The sequence below is a fragment of the Saccostrea cucullata genome, unplaced genomic scaffold, assembly GCF_032062105.1.
Source record: "Saccostrea cucullata isolate Sc308-1 unplaced genomic scaffold, CSIRO_AGI_Scuc_v1 ctg35, whole genome shotgun sequence".
Classification (NCBI taxonomy): Eukaryota; Metazoa; Mollusca; class Bivalvia; order Ostreida; family Ostreidae; genus Saccostrea; species Saccostrea cuccullata.
In genome coordinates, this window is record NW_026930622.1 from 325,735 (window position 1) to 343,390 (window position 17,656).

At 33.4% G+C, this 17,656-nt stretch overlaps 3 protein-coding genes across 3 annotated transcripts; all 3 read left to right on the forward strand.

Annotated features, from left to right (window-relative positions):
* The first annotated feature begins 1,665 nt into the window (after window positions 1–1,665).
* On the forward strand, window positions 1,666–3,214 carry LOC134229305 (uncharacterized). The gene is made up of 3 exons (XM_062711023.1): window positions 1,666–2,539; window positions 2,672–2,737; window positions 2,914–3,214. The coding sequence occupies exons 1-3, from the start codon at window positions 1,666–1,668 to the stop codon at window positions 3,159–3,161; spliced, it is 1,188 nt and encodes a 395-aa protein (XP_062567007.1). The 3' UTR covers window positions 3,162–3,214.
* A 3,224-nt stretch (window positions 3,215–6,438) lies between these two features.
* LOC134229326 (uncharacterized) lies at window positions 6,439–7,964 on the forward strand. Its single transcript, XM_062711067.1, has 3 exons — window positions 6,439–7,303; window positions 7,388–7,453; window positions 7,720–7,964. Exons 1-3 carry the CDS (start codon window positions 6,439–6,441, stop codon window positions 7,962–7,964), a joined length of 1,176 nt encoding a protein of 391 aa, XP_062567051.1.
* A 6,275-nt stretch (window positions 7,965–14,239) lies between these two features.
* On the forward strand, window positions 14,240–15,978 carry LOC134229306 (SLIT and NTRK-like protein 2). Its single transcript, XM_062711024.1, has 3 exons — window positions 14,240–15,211; window positions 15,330–15,395; window positions 15,679–15,978. Exons 1-3 carry the CDS (start codon window positions 14,332–14,334, stop codon window positions 15,939–15,941), a joined length of 1,209 nt encoding a protein of 402 aa, XP_062567008.1. The 5' UTR covers window positions 14,240–14,331; the 3' UTR covers window positions 15,942–15,978.
* Window positions 15,979–17,656: the final 1,678 nt, after the last annotated feature.

The window sequence follows — 17,656 nt, forward strand, 5'->3', positions numbered from 1 at the left end:
AATTTTTTTTTAAAGAAATGAACGAAAGTATAAAATTCTGTAAACTCTTTATTTTTCGCGAGTACCTTTTATCGCGAACTTGCACTTTAACGTCAAATCGCGAGAATTATAATTCGCGAATGGATACTTGACCAATAATATGTTGACGGTGCGACCGTTAGAGCGAGCGCAAACTCTTCTATTGTTTTGATTTAGATCGGGTTCGTCAAACCGCACGTGACATTTGGTGCTTCTAGACTCTGACGTCACATGACGTCGTATGTAAGTCACAAATACCAAGAAAAAACTGAACAGTGCTGAAAGTTAATGAAAAAAGTTACATTTACAATTTATCTTCAATATGTATCCATTTAATCAAGGCGAGTAAACTTTTTGTTGAACATTTGCCGTCATTCTCGCGAGAACGCAGCTTTGCTTAAGTGATGCATTATGGGTCAAAATTACCGTGGCAAAAAATTCTAAAGAATGAATGTGCAGTAGTCCGAATTTTCTCTTCGCCCAGGCGTTGTCGTTAGAGCTCGCAGTTACGAGAGTCGCTTCGCGACGCTCGCTGCGCTCGCTATAATTTAAATGGATTTCAGCAGCCTAAAAATAAAAGCGAGTAATATTAATTCGCGAGTGATGCTTCTCGCGAAATGACGCGGAAATGAATTCCTCGCGTATAATCAGGAATCTACAGTATCAAACTGAATGTAGAGATAATTGTAATATTCTGGAGAGATATATTTATATTCTGCAGATTTTCTGCAGATTTATACTGAAAATTCTTATTTTTACCAATATTCTGTTTTGTTTCTTGAACATTGTCAAAAATGCAACGTGTTTCCATAAATTACCTTTCATTATATGAAATTAACAACGATCGTAGAAATAACTAAAACTAATATAAATTATGGGAAAATGTATATATAACATAATTTTTCCTTGCTTAAAATTGTTTTTACGTTCAACCTTATGAGTATATATGAACAATCTTTTAAATTATAACAACAGTAGTTCTCCATTAGAATATATTTGTCAAATTTTGCCTTTAAACTTTCAGAGCAGTCCTGTTTTAATTAATAATTACATTTCTGCATATTTACTGCGCAAATTAAAGTAAAACTTTACTTATAGAAAAAAGTAAGTACTTTTAAACCATTGTATGGGGTCTGTACAATGTAAAAGGGTAGGGAATACACTGTATCAATATTGTTTTAATGATTGCCAAAGTGTTTACTGCAATGGTGTTATGAATACAGCAAAATAAAAACCAAAGACATAATAGGGATAGGAAAAAATGACCAATATTTCGTTCTTTCTTAGGTCAATATTTTTCCTCTCACCTATTCATCAAAAAATTCTCTGGATTAGTGAACTTGAACAGGTTTCAAGAGATTAAATTTAAATCATATGTACATGATCATGTTGAAATACTGAACCAAATTTAAATAGGAGATTACGAAGAAATCTATGCCTCGCATTCTCTGCAACAATTGTGTTTTACTTCAAGTAATACGATTATTACAAAAGCTGGCTTTGGGAGACGAACTAATAAGGTCAGGGGAGAGGTGTACACTAATAGAACAGTCACATTTATATATATGAAGAGACTTTACAGATAATATGTGACAGAAAGTGACATTGAAAATCAAAGAAAATTGGTATAGAGTGAGATTTTTCAAAATGGCATTTGGAAATTGCGCTCTGTTTTTCTTTTGGTCTTTAATTATTGCGGTGAATGGAGCGAATTTTCCGTCTGGATGTTCATACCATGATGAAGTGGACTCGGTTCATCTCTACAAATGTACATATGGATCCGTCACCTTACCTCTAACATACAGTACGTTCAGCGACCCCTTACCACAATGGATTCAAATTACCAAAATCAACGGCAACATGAATGCAGGATCCTTTACTGGGTTTGGATCCTATGACACGACAAAACTGAGCCACGACAAAAACCCAACACTTCAGCTCTTCTGCACAACAGGAGGTTCGTTAAATTTACAATCTACATCTTTTGATACCTTAGGATATATCCAAGAAGTTGAAATTTCAAACTGTAATGTCAACCTTCCCGCCAATGTCTTCTCGCCGTTTGGAACTCTGAATAGATTGACAATAAGCGGAGGGACCTTAACTCTGAATGCCGCTACCTTTGAGGGACTGACGATAGCACCAATTGACAAGTATGCCGACCCCGCAGGAGAACTTACAATCAAAGATTTGACCCTAAGTGGAGGGTTTCCAACAAACGTTTTTACACCCATCAATCAAACAAGATCCATCCGAGTAGAAAATGTTGGACTGACATTCATTAATGAAACAGTTTTCTCTGCCAACACTGGTTTACACTCGCTCTCTCTGAAGGGCAATCCAATAGTCGATACCATCCCAACTACCTTCTTCAATGGACTTGATGGTTTGGTTCTTTTTGACCAGACTTCTATCCAGTGGACATGTACGTGCGATAACGTGTGGTGGTGGCCGAAAGCAAGTCTGAAAAATATCACGATCCAGGGTCCTGCCATCTGCACCGGCCCTGCTGACGTTGCTGGTGAGTAACTTTCTTTGTTGAGATAGAAATGTTTATTTAGGTATCTTGTCTCTTGCAATCCTGCTCTTGCTGCTTTTACATAACATTAAGCCTTTTTCTAGTAAATAAAATCTTTATCAATGTTTATTTCAGGTACTCTTGTCGGGAAATATTATGATCAGAACTGCGTGACAACCAGTATATGTGGAGACACCATGGGTAAAATAGTAGATACCTTAAATAAGATTTGTTGTTGACAATAAAAACAGAAAATTGTAAATCATCTTTAGAAAAAAAATCAAACACTGCTATACTAAACTAAACGTATGACAAATTTCTTCTTTCAAGACATCTTCCAGTCCATTTTTCATAGACTACATTTCCTTTTCTTCCAGGTGTGGCTATAGGGAACACTTGCCTCCCTCTAGGACATCTGGTCGGATTCGGTCTTATATTTGCTATGCTAATCATATGTATCGTATCACTTGCTTGTATCTTACACATGAGGAAAAATGCTCTGGCTGGCCCAGTCAAAAAGACAAGAAAAGGACCCCCACCACCAGGAGCCAAAAACAAAAAGGGTGGGGCTGGCGGCGGTGGTGCTGGTGAAAAGAAACAAAGAAGAGGGAGCGGATGGGTCTGAAATGAAACGATGCTCAAGCAACCAAAAATGAACTAATATCTATTTAACAAAAGACTTCAACCGACCATTATATAAATAAAATGATGATTGTACCATAAATTCCATGCCGTTTTGTATAAAAATGTCGTACATACTGTTAAATCCACCCGGTTGCCTAAATTGTTATTCACTGTAGTAAGTGTACTCTTTAACATCCAGCCAAATATTTATTAAATTGTTTTCCTTTGACTTTTTAATTTTTATAAGTTTTTGTTTAAGTTTTTTTTTATTACACGTAATTCCTACACACAGGATCAATCAGACTGGACCAAGTTTGAAGAACTTTTTGTCGTTTTCCGCGATTTGAATTGATCTATTAAGTTTACAATGTACATGTATAAACATTGCTAATTTTTTGCTTAACATTCATTTGCTGATCCTATGTGCTCTCATCCAGGAATAAAAAAAAATACATGAGCTATAAAAAGTGTGTTTAATGATAATATATACATTTAGGTGTTTTTAAGAACTTGAACGGGGTTCATTTATTTTAAAGAAAAGGAAACCTTTTAATAGTGGAAGAATTATTTTCTTTCGAAAAATTGGCAAACTAGTTTGAAGAAAAGCATACTATTCAAACACGTTGATTTTGAGGATATCTCATAGATGTTTTGTACATTTAAGATTTGGGCTTTGAGATGTCAGGTGACACATCTGTTTCAAGTTTTGATTTAATTAGAAATTGAAATATATGGAGATAACGAACAGTATTCAAGCTCAAATGTCCTTTAAACAGTACAAAGTTTGGAGCAGAGCAAACACGGACCTTAGGGGTGGCACATGCATCAGGTATCAAATTTCTGTATAGAAAACAAAATTGTCACACTAGCCATCTTCGATTTTCGAGGGTGCATCGGTTCATACTTTATTTATGTCAAAAATCTAGATCTACTCTTATCAGCCCGTTTCCGATGATATATAGCCTCAGAAATGATTTAATAACTCCCTTCTATCGTTTGTCGATTTATGATGATTGACAAAGAACAAGGTACGGTTTCCATAGAAATCTTGCCCCGTGATTTTCTTAAAAATGAAAGTGGTGTAAAAGATGAAAACTCATGCTTTTTGAATCATTGAAATTCCATGCTGAAATATCATACAAATCATTTTTCTCACATGTGCTTCTAAATGCTAATTGTGACGTCAAATCATGTGCATTTTCACGTATTTTCTTAAAAAGTTGCAGAAGACACTCGGAATTTTCATTTAGACAATATTGTTGTCCACAGGCATCGTCCACAAAGATTTTGAGATATGTGATTTTTTTATTGACTTTTGCACAACATATCAAAAAATTAAAAAGGGCGACGACTGTGGACACTATTTTCTAAAGGAAAATTACCCTTGCAAGGGGCCATTTTAAGGCTTTTTCCGTTTAAAATAGAGAAATGTGTCACATTAATGACGTCATATTTGAAGAATGGTAATCTTTCATGCCATATTCTTTCTTGATTTATCATAGTCATGTACTTAGCTAATATTTGAGCCAGTTTCAAAACTTTTTGATGACATTAAAAATTTAGGGCTTCTTTCTGATTTAATATTTCATTACACAAGTGTTTCCTAGTATACCGGTAGATAAAGGGGCATACACACAAACATTACCATATTGTTTATAATTTCAAATTTCTCTGCCAGTATTTAGAAAATAAAACATTATATATTTAAGTGAAAGAGTTTTAAAAGACCATATCTTTCTTTCCTCATCACAATTATACAACTTTAAATAATAATGGTAAATTGTGTTCGAAAACTATCAGGGACTTTTTTTCTGGCGGAATGGTGGCGTATGAAAATATCCTCTTTTCTGCTTCTCAAAACTATTATAGAACTACGGATTTAATTAGTAATGATTTTTACACAATCAAAGACTAGAATAATTTTTCAAATGTTAGCTAACTTGATAATAAGGAGCTAAAGTTTTAAAATATATCAAATAAATATGAATTTCCAAACAATTTACAATTATGTTAGCTTTTAAAAGCTTCAACTTTAAGTACAGATAGGTGCAAAAAAGCCATAGAAAGTGTTTTTACTCTCTTACTAAACGGTCAAAACTTTTTGTTTTTTGTATCATTTTGTATCTCCATATGACTGCTTTACCATATGTGAAAATAAGAAAAATTTAAATATAGGGCGCATATAAAAATAACTTAAATATCTAAACAAAAAAATTAAGAAAAACAGAGGAAATTCGGATTAGCGAAAATCCATTTTTTTAAACTATTTGTGTCAATTTGGTAATATCATCTTATAGATCCTATATGGAAATATCTTTATATGCAAAAAGGAAACCGTTTAATCTTTTAGAATAGAAGACCTATCTCATGATTGGATGCAGTTATTTTTATTCTTAATGACCAGGGAAAAGGTAATGATCTTGACCTGACCTTGACTCTAATATGAAGCGGTCAAAACTAATCTAACTAATCTAACTAATACCATCACTTAGTAATATTGTCTTCTTAATTCTGTAAAAATTTAATTAATTTTAAATACAAGAAATACAGGTTTGTGTGAGAAGAATCCTATACCTTAAATGAAAATACTTAATACATATATAAACTAATAATTAATTGAAACATGCATCTCTGTTCCAGCTGTGTTATTGTGTAAGTAAGCATTTTAGTTTGAACGAACATTTTTTTTCCTGGCAGGATGGCAATCACACACTGATGAATTTCGTAATATTTTTAATTTTACAAAATAAATGCAATATTTCAATCGGACTTTTCAATTGATATATCAGACAATCAACTTAGTATATACATGTACTAATGAATGTAATTTGCCGAAAGTAATTATAGCTATGTTTTCAGATTAATTTTTTTTTTTTGAAAAAGGGGTTATTATAAATTTCAAATACATCAGTTCTAATAATTCATTCTTGTATATGTATTCCACGTTTATATGCTTTTTGGGTAATATTTAACAAACTACTGAAAATTTTGAAATTTCAGATTTCGAAAGAAATCGGTGCGAACTTCTTTTAAATCATCACGATATACTTTTACACCTGATATAAGTGTTCCGTTCGAAACATAATCCAAAATTTCTTGTAAAAATATTGAGAGCATTTTAATCGTTTTATTTTGTGATCGATAATGGAGATTATTGAACTTACATATGAAGATTAGCCTAAAATGAAATGAAATATTGGCACTGGTTTGCGATCTCAGATTGGGGTTAAAGGGAACTCTACACAAAGAAAGCAAGCGCGGAAAGCAGACCAGCTAAAATGGCGGCTGGGAAGAGGTTCTGCCTTTTCCTGGGATTCTTAACAATTACAACCATCCAAGGAAATCCTGCCACCTGCTCGGAGAAGACTGGGAACTACGACAGCGTCCGTCCTGTCCGATGTACTCTACCAGGAGGAGGGACACTGTCAAACACGTTTTCCACGTTCTCCTGGCAGAGACTAGAGATGGTCGAGTATCAAACGGGTGTCCAGGCGAGTCAGTTCTCGGGATTTTCTTCCGCTTCTACCGCCTCCTTTGATTCATCTTATTCACACTCGCTCACCATTATCTGTAAACCTGGGATCACCTCGTTTACTGTTGCTGCCAATTCATTTTCTCAGTTCCCCACCCTCCAGGTGTTGGAGTTTCAGGATTGCCCCATCACGTCCATTCCCGCCAACGCCTTCCCTAATCACTTCTTGGATCATTTAATTTTCACTGGCGCGAAAATCGACTCTATTGATGCTGATGCTTTTATTGGTCTAAACATAAGCAGACTCTCTATTCCTGGAGCAGTTGGTGGTATAACCATCAACAGTGCCCTTACTGCAGGCCTTCCAGAAACAGTATTCGACAACCTGACGTCTATGGAATATCTAGCCGTTAATGGTGCCAATCTGAACACCCTCACTGTCGGCCATGTTGGAAGTCTGGCTAACCTCAAGTATCTGATTCTTAAAGACAACGCTCTCACTAACATTACTACCGGTATCTTTACAAACATGAAGAGCCTGTCCTATGTGGATCTATCGAATAACAAGTTTACCTGCACTTGTAACGATCTGTGGTTCCTACAGTACACAGCTGAGAACCACATCAATCTTCTCGGAGGGCCTCTGTGTGGAACCCCCGCTTCTCATGACAGTAAGTTGTCGGTTATGTCATGAATAAAATTCTCTGTAATACCATCAGATATTTAGGCATTTATCTTTTTTATTGTGATTTCAGCAAAGAGGGCGACGATGTATTATTCAGAAATATGTGCTACAGCAGATGTGTGTGGTAATACTGTCGGTGAGTAATGCTTAGAACTATCGTGTTCTAGATTTGAATTTACCGAAATGAGGGTAAATACAAAATATAGAACAAGATATCATGTCCAGAAAGTGCATAAATTCAAACATCCAGGAGTAATTAAATCCATATACTAATATTTCGTCAAAAAAGATCTTCATCGCTATACGGTGACGTCTCTATATCACTGAAAAATAAGAGCATATATTAAAGCAATGAAGATATTTTCTATACTATAAAGGAATTATTAATCTCTGTAATTTTAGGAGTGGCTATGGGAAGTAGCTGCATGGCACTATACCAACTGATGAGCTTCATTTTGCTCCTAATCATCCTGGTTCTTTCTTGCTTGGCACTTGGCTGTATCTGCAAGACCAGAAAAGAACTAACAAGAGTACAGAGAAGAATGAAGAACAAACGGGCAAGCTCTTGGAACAGGGTACAGGAAGCTATGAAACAACGGAGCGGAGCAAAACAAAAACCACCAGTCGGCAAAAACGGATGGATCTAAAACGCGCCTTATTTTATGAAAAAGATTATCAAAATTTATTTTGTTGATAAAAATTCACATGAATGTTGTCTGTTTATATAATATTTTCATAAAGAAGCCATTGCTTTTTTGAATTTTTATAATAGATACAGTGTACTCATTTTTCTCGTGTTCATTTTGTTGTTTGTTATACAAATACTAAAATGATCATGTATTTCCGGTTTGTTTATATTTTTGATATTAATTGTTGCAACTCATTTCAGTTGTTAAATCGTTTCCATCATATGTTATTGTTTTGTTAGATTTTTTACCGTCAGAGTTAAGTGTGAACGTAGGCAGACCACAGTACATGAATGGTCGAACGTCAATGTTACTTTGAGCCCTCTGATAATGCTGATAGTGGTTAAAGTATGGTTATTGAAAGATGAAAGAATTAGACTTTGAGATCTATGCAATGCAGATAGCTTCCTAGGAGATGATACATGTTTGGGATATGACATAAAATTGATCATTTAATACTATAAATAGTATAATAGACCTCATCAGAGATGACCCCCTGTTTATAATCTGTAATGAACTCTTTTCTTCCAACTCTCAATATATGCAAGTCTACTATTACATCTCTCAGGAAATCTTGTAACATTTCTATGAATTTATAGTCAGACGATATCATATTAAATCTACTCTTTCACTCTCAATAACGACACTTTATCACTTGTGGTCTTCTCAGGAATGAATAAGTCAATCGAAATCAAATGTACAAGTATATGTTTGTATAAGTTCCATTTAATCATTTCACCAGAAATCAACTGTCACAAAAAATATAACAGCTGATACAGCTGAAATTTAGGGAGATGATAATGGGCAGCTCGTGCAATCATTAAATTTCATTAAGTATTTCATTTCCTAAAATGATGTGGCCTTAACATATGGAACGCCATCACTGCCTTATAGCATACAACTATGCATTTATTACGTCAATTTATCATAACGTGATGTGAATGTATCTTTACATTATGTCAATTTTTTTATGAGATGATGAAAAATACCTTAACATCATGCCAATGCTGCATTACGTAAAGTAAATACATCCTTTCATTATGTCAGCACTTCATAACTTGAAGGAAAAAATTAATGTGAAGTGATAATGTGTTTACATTGAGTTAAAAAAAGAATGTTTCTTTACATCATTTCATTTCATATCAAAATTGTTACAAGTAAATTGTGTTTTATAATTAAACTTATCATTACATGAAGTCAAAAATCCATTCCTTTTTGAGAGTGTATATATATCAAAGCATTATTACGTGATATTATCTTTATTTTACGGCGAGAGCATCATGATGTGAGGTAAACACAAATGAGTGCGTTAACGTGGTGTAAAAATGATGACATAATGTAAACATATCGATTATATCAACACTTTATTACATATAATGATGATATATTTTAAATGTCAATATGTAATCTAAAAATAGCTTTATATTGTGTTAAATCTTTATCATGTTGATTCCAAAAGTGCATTTTGTAAAAATACATTTACATTATGTTATATCAGTATATAAGAATGTTTTACAGATTGTTAGGGGGGGGGGGGTACGATAGGAAGTACATAATTCTAGAGAAAAAGTTGTTCAAAATTTTTTTTAATTTCAATGTTTGATCTGAAAAAAAAATTAGGAAAAGACCCCTCCCCGAAATAGGATTTTCGGGCTTGGACAATTTTTTTGGGCTTGTCAAGTTTTTACGGGCAAATTAATATTTTTTTTATGGCTGACCTCCCCTTTCAAAAAAGATGCTTTGTCACTGGAATTAGAAATTTTTTCAACCATGCTACGTGACTGGAGTTAGTAATTTTTTAAAATCATTCCAGGGTCAGAATTCTATTACAAAAATCTACCAGTTCTTCATCTAAATCAATTTATGATAAACTGGGTTTATGGCGGATATGGGTGAACAAGGAAGGGGGACGGTATAGTTTACAAACCGTTAACATTGAACATAGTTAACAACTTTCGTTAACTATAGTTAAAAATAATGTGGAAAGTGGTGTTGTGGAAAAAAAAATTGCTAGTGAAGTGCTAATCTTTTTGCTTGTAGGTTTTTTATGAAGGTATATTAGCCCCCCCCCCCCCCAACACTTTCAATTTGCTTCTGTAATAAAAGCGTTAACAAAAGATTTTGCTAAATTTAATGTGAAATTAATGCAATGTGCTACAAAGTATAAACAATAAATTTATTAATTTTATGTATAAACTATAATTCACAATCGTTAACTTTTTGGTTAAGACTGATAAAAAATTGTTAAGATCAGAAGTTTAAGACTTTTATCAATAATAAAATAAAAATGAAAAAAAATTCTGCATACTATTTGTTTTCAGATTAAAGTAAACGCCATTGAATTTCGCGTGACTTTAAAATTCACAAAAGGATGCACGTTTCAAGGTTGTCAATCATTTGTCGCTTAAAGTTTTTATCAAAGATGATTCCAAAATCAGTTTTCTCTCCCGCCAATTTTAGTTTCACAATACGTTATGCTCATATAAAGGCCGAGGATACAGGTTTATCGTAATAGTGAATCGACATAATGTAGAAACTATAGTTTACAAACCGTAAACTATAATTAACAACGTTAATCTATATTTCACATCTGTAAACCACAGTTAACGCGATAATCTATGTTTCACAACCGTTAACTAAATTTAACAAGGAAAGTTGACACAATGCAATAGTAGTGTGGGTTAATGTCATAAAGAGCTGACATAATATAATGGAAGGTTGACATAATGCAATAGTAGTGTGGGTTAATATCATAAAATACAGTTTGACACACGATTTGTAAACTGTAGTTTACAAACCGTTAACATATCAATAAGTGGCCATAACATATGAAAAGTAGCCCTTACATGTTGTGAAAAAGTTCATTACATATGATTGAGATATTACGTATAATAAATTACATTGACAATAACATATGGTGATATGGGAATTACATTGATAAACAAGGCCATTACATATGGTAAAATAATCATTACATATGATAAAGTAGGTTATTATGTTCCCCAAACGAAGTTGGGGAACATATTGTTTTTACTCTGTTTCTTATTATTATTACGTACTTTTTTGAATCTATCCGACTTGTAAAACCTTTTTAGGGTCAGTAGGCATGTTATGTAGATTTTGAACGAAGGTCATTTTGCGCGCACGTGCTTTACAACACGTGAAATGACCGATTTAATTGATATAGTCGTAACTTTTTAAATTTTTGATGAAATGCTTTGAAACTTATAATATAAGGATATATTAGTAACAATATGACTGGTCAAAATAGCAAGATCTCACGCGCATGCACGTGCGCTTCGCTCTGATTGGCTGAAACAGTCTCAATACTTGTTTTTTGACGAAATCCTTTGAAATATTAAACATAGCCATGCATTAGGATATTACAACATGATATAAAGCAATTATCATGAAAAACTATACATTAACTTAAACGTTAAATAACTATAGCTTTTCAACCAAACAGGATGGGATTTGAACATAGATAGATATAATGGACTTACATGAAGGTATGGTCACCATGCACATGCATAACGTGTAGTTTATTGGCTTTTAAACAGCTATGGTTTTCAACCAAAGGGGGTGGGATTTAGATCATAGACAGACTTAATTGACTTCTACAAGAAGGTATGGTCACCATGCTCATGTATGCACGTGCGTGCACGTGAAATGAGCAAAATCAAAAATACACTTGAATCAGAGTAAAATACTTTTGGATTAAATACTTTAATATCTAGTATATTAAAATTTATAGATTGTGTAGACAAGATGATATGGTCATTATGCACATGCATTCACATGCGCACGCGTGCACTGCTAAAATTTATATTTATCAAATCGTTAACTATTGATAGGGTTTGTCTTATTTAAGAGTTGTAAACGTTACAATAGTTTACATATGATAAAGTAGGTTACTGCATTATTATGATAAAAAACCTGTAGTTTATGGAGATAATACTATAATTTTTGAAAATGCAAATGATTGATTTCAAACATAAAGTGAAGCATTAGTATAGCCTTCTTGTTCAGTTTTGTTTATGTTATAACAGTAAAAGAATACTATGAGTACATTCCTTGCAAAACTTTTTTTTTAAATTTCAATTTGATTAGAAAAAGAGAAAGAGGACCCCTGTTATATGGCACGCCAAATTCACAGATGTTTTAATTTGATAAATAGATGTAAAACGTTGTTAACTATAGTAAACAATTCGTTAACTATAGTTTTCGTGTAAAACTATATTTAACGGTTGTTAACAACCGTATGATAAAACTGTAATAAAACGTTAACAAAAGATTTTTTATAAACGACTGTAAAATATAACTCACAATGTTTAGTTAAGAATTGTTAATCATAGTTTTTGTATATTTATTTAAGAGTTGTAAACCATAGTTTACAAATCGTGAAACTGTATTTATATAATACAAATGATTGTTTTTAAAAATATTTACCACAATATAGGTTCACAGATGTAAAATATAGATTAACGTTGTTAACTATGGTTTGCAGGTAAACTATAGTTTGCGATAAACCTGTTTATACTTGAATTTGGCGTGCCACTGTTATAATACATAAAAAATTACACACTTGTTTTGTTACAACGCAAAAATTTTCAAAGTGCGTTAAATTTGGGACCAACTCAACGCACTTTGAAAAAATAAAATTTCTTTTCAAAGTGCGTTAATATCGACCATATTAACGCACTTTGAAAAAATGTGTATGGCTTCGTCAATATTCTTGCAAATCGTATGATAAATAATTGAATCTCTTTGATAACTCTTCGGTGATGAGATTACTTCAGGTTGTGAAAGTGAGCAATTTTGATTTTTCTATGCTTTGAAAATTCTTTATCTCTTAAATGATTTACTGTAATTATTTTTTTCCAGTTTGCATGCATTTTATGTAAACTAAATTTATTGAAAGTTTTCAACGTCACACCAGTTATGCAAATACATATAAATGTGTGTAACATAGGCATCGATACCAGGAGGGGGGGGGGGGGCTTAGGCACACATACATTTTGCAAAGATTTACCATGGTAAACCCAATATTATAGGCATTGAAAATTGGGCTTACCATGGGGAGGGTGGGGGGTCCACTTTCAATGTACATGTAAATTAAAACGGTTTTCGAAAGATATAATTATTACAAATTGATTCTCTCAATTACTAGATTCTAAGTTTAGAATTTTTTGTTTTATACACATTTTTTTTCAAAGTGCGTAATAAGACCCCGTGGTAAAAAATGTTTATGTACACTCTTCACGCACTTTGAAAAAAAAATTTCAAAGTTCGTTGAGTGTGTCCCAAATTTAACGCATTTTGAAAAAATTTTTCAAAGTGCGTTGATTTTGTCCCAAGTTTAACGCACTTTGAAAAAATTTTTCAAAGTGCGTAATTTTTTCAAAGTGCGTTGCCACACTGCATCTACCATCATGCTTGGCTATAGCAAAAGGAAAAACATGCCTGGCTCAATTTTTGAACTATAACTCAAATTTTGAATTGGCTTCTGTTTACTGTGAAATCACTAATTTTCGTGGGGGTTAATTTTCGTTGTTTTCGAGGTATGGAGATAACCATGAATTTTTTACCACCATGATAATTTATTTAAAATTTCATAAGCATTACTACTAAATAATTTTCCAACCACGAAATCAAATCCCCACAAACTAATTTTTTTCCTCAAAACTTGAAAAATTGACCCTACGAAAAGATGTGATTTTACAGTATTTTGTGCATTTTTAAGCTTAAGATTCGGGTCAGTTTTCGGAAGTATGTAGTACTGAGTGATATAACATAAATCTTAACTTGCTTGTTGTATTATAAGTCTTGCTTGAAACAGATTTGTGTTACAAACACATGTTTATGTATAAAAGCGACATGTAGCAAATATAAATACAAGTATATTTTAAAGTATATTTCATTTAAATTTGAAACAATAAGCAGGACAATTTTGATCTATTCACAGTTTATTTGATAATGATGCATGACCACTGTTAAATTATTTTCATTCTTTGGTGTGTTAATCACTGATCTTGCATTACGAATAAGATAATCTGTAAGTTATTTTTCTTTAAATCTCACGTTTACTATAAGAAAGTAATCAAAGCACGACTGACCTACTCAGTTCATAGAACTATAATTCTCTATAATCTCTTATGAAAAAGCATAATCTTTACACGTCTTGAGAAAGTTCATATGTGCTTGTGTTTTAATAGCTTAGATTAAGTAGGTTATGGATTAGGTTTGGTCCTGCATGGGTCATGCGTTTAATTAACAATGTGAAGGACAATTTTCATACCAAGTAGGAAACAACCAGCGCAAATAAAACATGTCCGTCAAAATGGCGGACAAACTTCTGATAGCTGTTTGTATAGCGTTATTCCCTTGGGTGAAGGCAAACCCCACAGGTTGTGTGGAGAAGCCTGGAAACTTGGATTCGACCATACCGACTCAGTGTACCTATGGATCATTCACAACGCCTTTGTCTCATTCTTCCTTCACCACCCTGTCCTGGCAGAGACTGGAGTTTGTGGAATATCAAAGCTCATTCCAATCCAGTCAGTTTTCAGGGTTTTCTAGTGCTTCAACTTCCGGATTTAGCTCTCACTTTCCTCATACAATTACAATCAAATGCAAATCAGGAATTTCTACTTTCTCCTTCGGTGCCAATGCGTTTTCGCAGTTTCCAAACGCACAAGAAGTAGCCATTATAAACTGTCCCATCACGTCCTTTCCAGCCTCCGTCTTTAATGGACTGACCTTGAGCAAGCTGACGATTCAGGGCGGGAAAATAACATCAATAAACGCGGACACATTCACGGGACTGACAATCTCTAAAATGAACATCACGGCAGAGGAGAGTGGGATCATCATAAGGGATTGTCCAATCACGGGAACCCTACCAGACGGACTATTTGCGTCGCTACCATCACTGGAGTACCTCATCTTGGAGAGAACAAGTCTAAGTTATATTGCACCAACCACTTTCACCAACTTGACTAGTCTCCACTATCTCAGCCTGGCTAATAACGCCTTGACGAATATTACTTCGGGAATCTTCGATGAGCTACGAGCTCTCACTGAAGTTAATATGGAGGGGAACAATTGGGCATGTTCTTGTGACAATCTGTGGTTTCTAGATTACAGTATTAATCAGAACCTCAGACTTAGTGGTGGCCCATTGTGCGATACGCCTACAGAATACAATTGTAAGAAACTTTTATACTTCTGTGAACTTAATTTCTGTTCAAATAATTGATAAGAATATTGATATTCTGTAGTTTTATCGTTCCTTTGCAGTTTTCTAATTATATTTCATGATTTTAGATAAAAAGGCCACAAAATACTGGAAAGAAGTCTGTCCAACACTTAATGCCTGTGGACACAATTTAGGTAAGGTCTCAAGGGTAACAATGATGCTGTTAAAAGCCTATTTTTTTCAAAATCAAATCTTAGGTCTGTATAAACTAAGCGTCCTCCTAATTTCATTTTTCAATAAAAATGTGTCACTAAGAAGGGATGCTCACTCTTCCATGGCACCTGATCTCACCTCTAATGTTTTGGATGTCTGCGTTTTGTCTGCTCCTATTTTGTATTGTTTATTGGACTTTTAAGCTTGAATACTGTTCGTTATCTCCATATATCAAATTCAATAGGTTATTTATATTTTATTAAGGTGTGGTTATGGGTCCAGCTACATGCGTCCTGATGCATGACGTGATCAGCTATGGAATTGTTGTCATCACCGTCATCATGTCTACCATCGCCCTGATCATTATCTGCAAGGTTCGCAAGGACTTAAAGGATGTCCAGAACAGGCTAAAAAACAAGAGGGCGACTTCATGGGGACGCGTGCAGGAGATGATGAAAAAGAAGGAAGCCGGTGGGGTAGGGGCTTCACAGAAACCGCCATTCCCCACGAAAGCAGGATGGGAATAAGATTAATAAGGGTTTTAACGGGCTCTAACAGGAAACATCATCCACATTTTAAAGATCTTGCCTTTGTTATAGTTATCCGTTGTTAAAAAATGTTTACAAGCTCTAAACGTTGACATTGTTATTTTTTTTTATTATATAGCATCACGTAGGCGTGTCATTATGTGAGAAAGTAAGTTGCGTTAATTGGAATGTATTTAGTTTTTGCACATATATATGGTATGATGTTGTGATCTTGCTAATTTCAAGAGAAACTTTTACATGTATGATACTGTATAAATTATTAATTTATTTTGTTACATTACTTTTTTTATCGTTATTAAACAAGGTCACTTATAGGACCGTGCATTGTGCTCAATAAAATCATTGATAATAATGTTTTATTGTTGATCTCTTAAATATACTAGTATATAAATCTCCGGGGTTTTTTTCTTGTCGGGGGATTAGAGTGGGTGTTTCTATACCTTTTCCATACTAGTTTGTTCAAAGACATTGGGGACGCTCTGAAATCTTTTTTTATCATTAAATATCAATCAAAAAGCAATTTTTAAGTACATTTTGATATTTTTTATCTTCACTATGAAAGCCAAGATAGAATTATTTGACAGTGTTATCTTCCTGAAACTTGTCTTACAGTTAAACTTATCAAATTGTCTCACTAAAGCTTTTTTTAGTTCCTAGAAATCTTCTTCAATATCTATTGTTTTATTCATTTTGAAACTATTTCAGATCTGCAAAAATAAAATTTTCCAATGTGTTCAAAAACCAATTAATACGCAGACGCAAAACCAAAAAATGAAGAAAAGAAAGTATGGCCCAACCAAAACCTTACCGGGTCAATTGAAATACTTATGTTTGCAATATAAGATTATCCGTATTTCATAATGAGGCATTAGTTTCCAATTATAGCTTAAATTGTTAAGTGTGGATCGTATTGAGGCTTATGAGTTAAAATGTGTGCCAGGCCACTGGGTCGCTGTTTGCTTTGTTTCCTTGCTTTCATGGAGATTTAGACTGCAAAGAACGTGGAAGACCTCACATCTTAAATGTCCTCTCTGGCCGCAAACCAGTAATCCACTTAAAATTCAAAGGGATTTAGAACCTGTTCCATTGTCAGAAAAACTGAGTCCAAACAATAACAATTTCTTTTTTCTCAAGAATTTTTAAACTGTCTTTGTTTTTAAAAAGCTTGTTGTGCTGAAGTGGACACATCGTCAATCTTTGTATATATTCAAACATTTTAAAATTTCTAACTTCTAAAATTTCATTTATAAAATAAAAGTGTTAAAACTTCGTTGTAAAGTGTTATATCGTCTTAGTTTGTTACTTCTTTTAGATTGTAATCAAGACAGATAGACTAAACATCTATCAATTGTGCTTCATTCAATTTTCAGAGGAAGCCGTGTTTGTACTTTGTACTTTGGTTCAATTTGAAAATTTTCAATTTAAAATAATAAAATAATCAGGCTGCAATAGATATTAATTATACAACTGTACTGTGCCAACAATTTCTGTAATCGTTGGAATAAACAGGTTAAACGTCTTTCTTATTTTTCAATCTTCTTAGTCTTTATCCATGAAAATCGTGTTCCATATTTAAGAATTTAAATCAATAAGAATTATAAACTTTTGAATGTGATCTACCTCTGCAGTGTTTAATGATTTTACGGATCATTGGATACAAGAACATTTCAAGTTAATATTGAAAGACCTTTCTG

Bases quoted from the DNA above. Each gene is read 5' to 3' on its own strand.
- LOC134229305 (XM_062711023.1), top strand. From the start codon at position 1,666: ATGGCATTTGGAAATTGCGCTCTGTTTTTCTTTTGGTCTTTAATTATT. The intron at 2,540-2,671 runs GTGAGTAACTTT...TGTTTATTTCAG, and splicing joins CGGCCCTGCTGACGTTGCTG to GTACTCTTGTCGGGAAATAT. The intron at 2,738-2,913 runs GTAAAATAGTAG...CTTTTCTTCCAG, and splicing joins TATATGTGGAGACACCATGG to GTGTGGCTATAGGGAACACT.
- LOC134229306 (XM_062711024.1), top strand. From the start codon at position 14,332: ATGTCCGTCAAAATGGCGGACAAACTTCTGATAGCTGTTTGTATAGCG. The intron at 15,212-15,329 runs GTAAGAAACTTT...TCATGATTTTAG, and splicing joins TACGCCTACAGAATACAATT to ATAAAAAGGCCACAAAATAC. The intron at 15,396-15,678 runs GTAAGGTCTCAA...TATTTTATTAAG, and splicing joins TGCCTGTGGACACAATTTAG to GTGTGGTTATGGGTCCAGCT.
- LOC134229326 (XM_062711067.1), top strand. From the start codon at position 6,439: ATGGCGGCTGGGAAGAGGTTCTGCCTTTTCCTGGGATTCTTAACAATT. The intron at 7,304-7,387 runs GTAAGTTGTCGG...TTGTGATTTCAG, and splicing joins AACCCCCGCTTCTCATGACA to CAAAGAGGGCGACGATGTAT. The intron at 7,454-7,719 runs GTGAGTAATGCT...CTGTAATTTTAG, and splicing joins TGTGTGTGGTAATACTGTCG to GAGTGGCTATGGGAAGTAGC.